We start from the raw sequence: 2,457 nt of genomic DNA, 5'->3' as shown, positions 1-2,457 counted from the left end.
GTTTAATTTCGATGCCGTTTTGCATCTACTCATTGTACTTTTCAGTGTTACTCAATATCGATGTTGTTTGTTGAGAGGAAAAAATAAAGAAAGGAAAACGAATGAAAAAGAAAGAAAAATTACTCAACAGAAAATGAAAAACCAAAAAAATCAAAAATTAAAATGCTGGTGTTAGGTTTTGGTTGTAATAGCAACTGTTTCATTTTTAATAAAAAAAAACAAAAAAAAAAAAGCAGAAAGAAACTGTTTCAACTGGAAACTTTTTATTCTTAATCGAAAATAAACCAAAAATTAAAAAGAGGTTTTAGCGGGTAGAGAGAGACTAGAGACTGAGACCATTACAAGTATGATTGTTTCGAAACTTGAAGTCCCATTTCTCTTGCTTGGTGTACTGTTCTCTCCTCCCGGAGCAAAACGCAGAGTTTCAATCCTTCAGAGCTTCCGCCGCAGATCATCAGAGAAAGGTGAGTGAGCTTCTTTCATCGTCTTCCTACATCTAAATCTCAGACACTAGCTCTACTTGACTTAATTTGTTGCTAATAGAAAACCCTAAATTCATTTCTATGATTTTTCCTCTCCTTTTCTGCGCTCGGGTTTTAGTAAAGTTCCGATTTTTACACTCCGGCGGTGGCATATTAATTGTTTGATTTAGACCAGAAAACCCCAACTTCACTTTGACTAAATTGGGTCTCTTTCCTTTTGTAAAGCTCTGACTTTTGTTGTTTCTAATTTAAACTAGAGTACTACAGTGAAAAATCAAATCAATGGAGGACAGTACTAGTTCCCCCAATTCTTCCTCCGATGACCTCAAGAAACATGTTATGAAGGTTTTCAAGGACTCTACCCAGGACTGTGAGGACATTTTCTTGAAAAAACAATTTGAGATGCTTGGTGACTATGACTCCCTTAACAATTATGCGATTTTGGTGTTTGATTCTATGGCGAATTCCGGCATGCCTGACGAAGCCAAAGAGCTCTTTAAGCCTCGCTCTGAGTTGGCCGTACTGCCTGATGTGGCCGTCTTCACCATTGTCATTCGGTCCTATGCCTATGCCGGAAAGACCAAGGCTGCTCTCAAGGTGTACCACCACATGTTAGCCAGTGGTGTCGCCCCCGCCTCGGTTACTTACTCTATACTCATCACGGCACTTGCAAAAGACTCACCTTCTGATGTCACTTTCGTTGGGTATGCCAAGAAGTACTTTTTGGAAATGTTGGATAAGGGGATGAAGCCCCATTCTGCCTCCTACACGACTGTGTTCGACGCCATTGCCTGCCGGGAGTCAGTGGAGAAGGCCAGGGAGTTCCTTGAGCAGATACAAGCAAAGGGGTTTGTCCCTGAGTCCAAAATTTTTCTGTTTGAAGAAACCCACCTTGCAGAAGCAATGAAGGGAATGAAGATGTATGATGATCTTGTCAACAATACCACCGACAAGAATGTGCAAAAAGTATTCCGCACGTGGCGCACCAAGCCGGGTTGCCTCTACAAAAAGTCGTTGAAGATGTACAAGGCTTTGATTGAGGATGGCAGTGCAGACCAGGCCATGGAGCTTTATAAGCGCGTTGTTGAAATGGGTATACAGCCCATGGTTGTAGTCCACACCTCCGTTATTGAAGCCTATCTCAAGTTTGGCAAGACCAAGGGTGCTCTGGGGGCGTACTGGGACATGTTAGCTGCTGGGGTTGCCCCAAACTCCTACACTTACACTGTTTTAATCAAGGGACTCACTGCTGACCCCAACTTCTCTGGAGATGCCAAGAAGTGCTTGCTTGAGATGATGGACAAGGGGATGAGGCCTAATGCTGCTACCTACACTGCTGTGATAGAGAGCTTTGCAAAGCAAGAGGACGAGGCATCTGAGAAGGAGTGCAAAGAGTTGGTGGAGGTGATGATGGGTAAGGGGTTTGTGCCAAACGCAAAGGCTATGATGGAGGTTCTAAAGGGAAGGCCAACACCAGTAATAAGAAGGGTCATGAACATTGTTCTTTCCAAGTTGAAGGGCTGATGCATTGCTTCATCGATGTTGTTCCAGCAGCTTTAGGATTATGATGTTCCAGATACGGGGCAGCCAGTAAGAGTAGGAAATCATGTAGTATTGAGTTTCAATGGGGGATTTTGGGCTGTTCTTTATCCTTGTGAATTTGACAATGGAGTAGTGTGACGGTTGACATTGAAGTAAACAAGTAGTCTTTGCTGCTAATTCCTTTAGCTTCTCTTTCTTTCTTTCTTTCTGGTGTTCTGCATTCTAATTCTTTCCTGCTTAGCCACATGGAATTATCTACTTTTGACATGATAGACATGAGGAAATGCTCCTTCTTTGGTATATCTAAAGGAGAAACAATCTGGCATATTTGTTATTCTAGGTTCACAGTTCCGAAATAAAAAATTGATCGATTAAGTGAACAATAGAAAAACTTGAAACTTTCTAGTTCAGTACAGGAGCTCCTGTGATCATA

The 2,457-nt window shown here is 41.9% G+C and overlaps 1 protein-coding gene across 2 annotated transcripts; it reads left to right on the top strand.

The window, feature by feature from the left end:
* The first annotated feature begins 353 nt into the window (after window positions 1-353).
* Window positions 354-2,201, top strand: LOC133745793 (pentatricopeptide repeat-containing protein At1g06710, mitochondrial-like). Of its 2 annotated transcripts, none has more exons than XM_062173925.1 (2): window positions 354-464; window positions 740-2,201. In XM_062173925.1, exon 2 carries the CDS (start codon window positions 765-767, stop codon window positions 2,004-2,006), a length of 1,242 nt encoding a protein of 413 aa, XP_062029909.1. In that variant the 5' UTR covers window positions 354-464; window positions 740-764; the 3' UTR covers window positions 2,007-2,201. The 2 variants fall into 2 exon arrangements, with proteins under 2 accessions (XP_062029909.1, XP_062029910.1); XM_062173926.1 differs by having other exon boundaries at window positions 360-464; window positions 750-2,201.
* The last annotated feature ends 256 nt before the right edge of the window (window positions 2,202-2,457 follow it).

This window comes from Rosa rugosa, chromosome 4, assembly GCF_958449725.1.
Source record: "Rosa rugosa chromosome 4, drRosRugo1.1, whole genome shotgun sequence".
NCBI lineage: Eukaryota > Viridiplantae > Streptophyta > Magnoliopsida > Rosales > Rosaceae > Rosa > Rosa rugosa.
The sequence above is the reverse complement of the archived record's forward strand: the minus strand, read 5'-3'. Positions and strand labels throughout refer to the sequence as shown.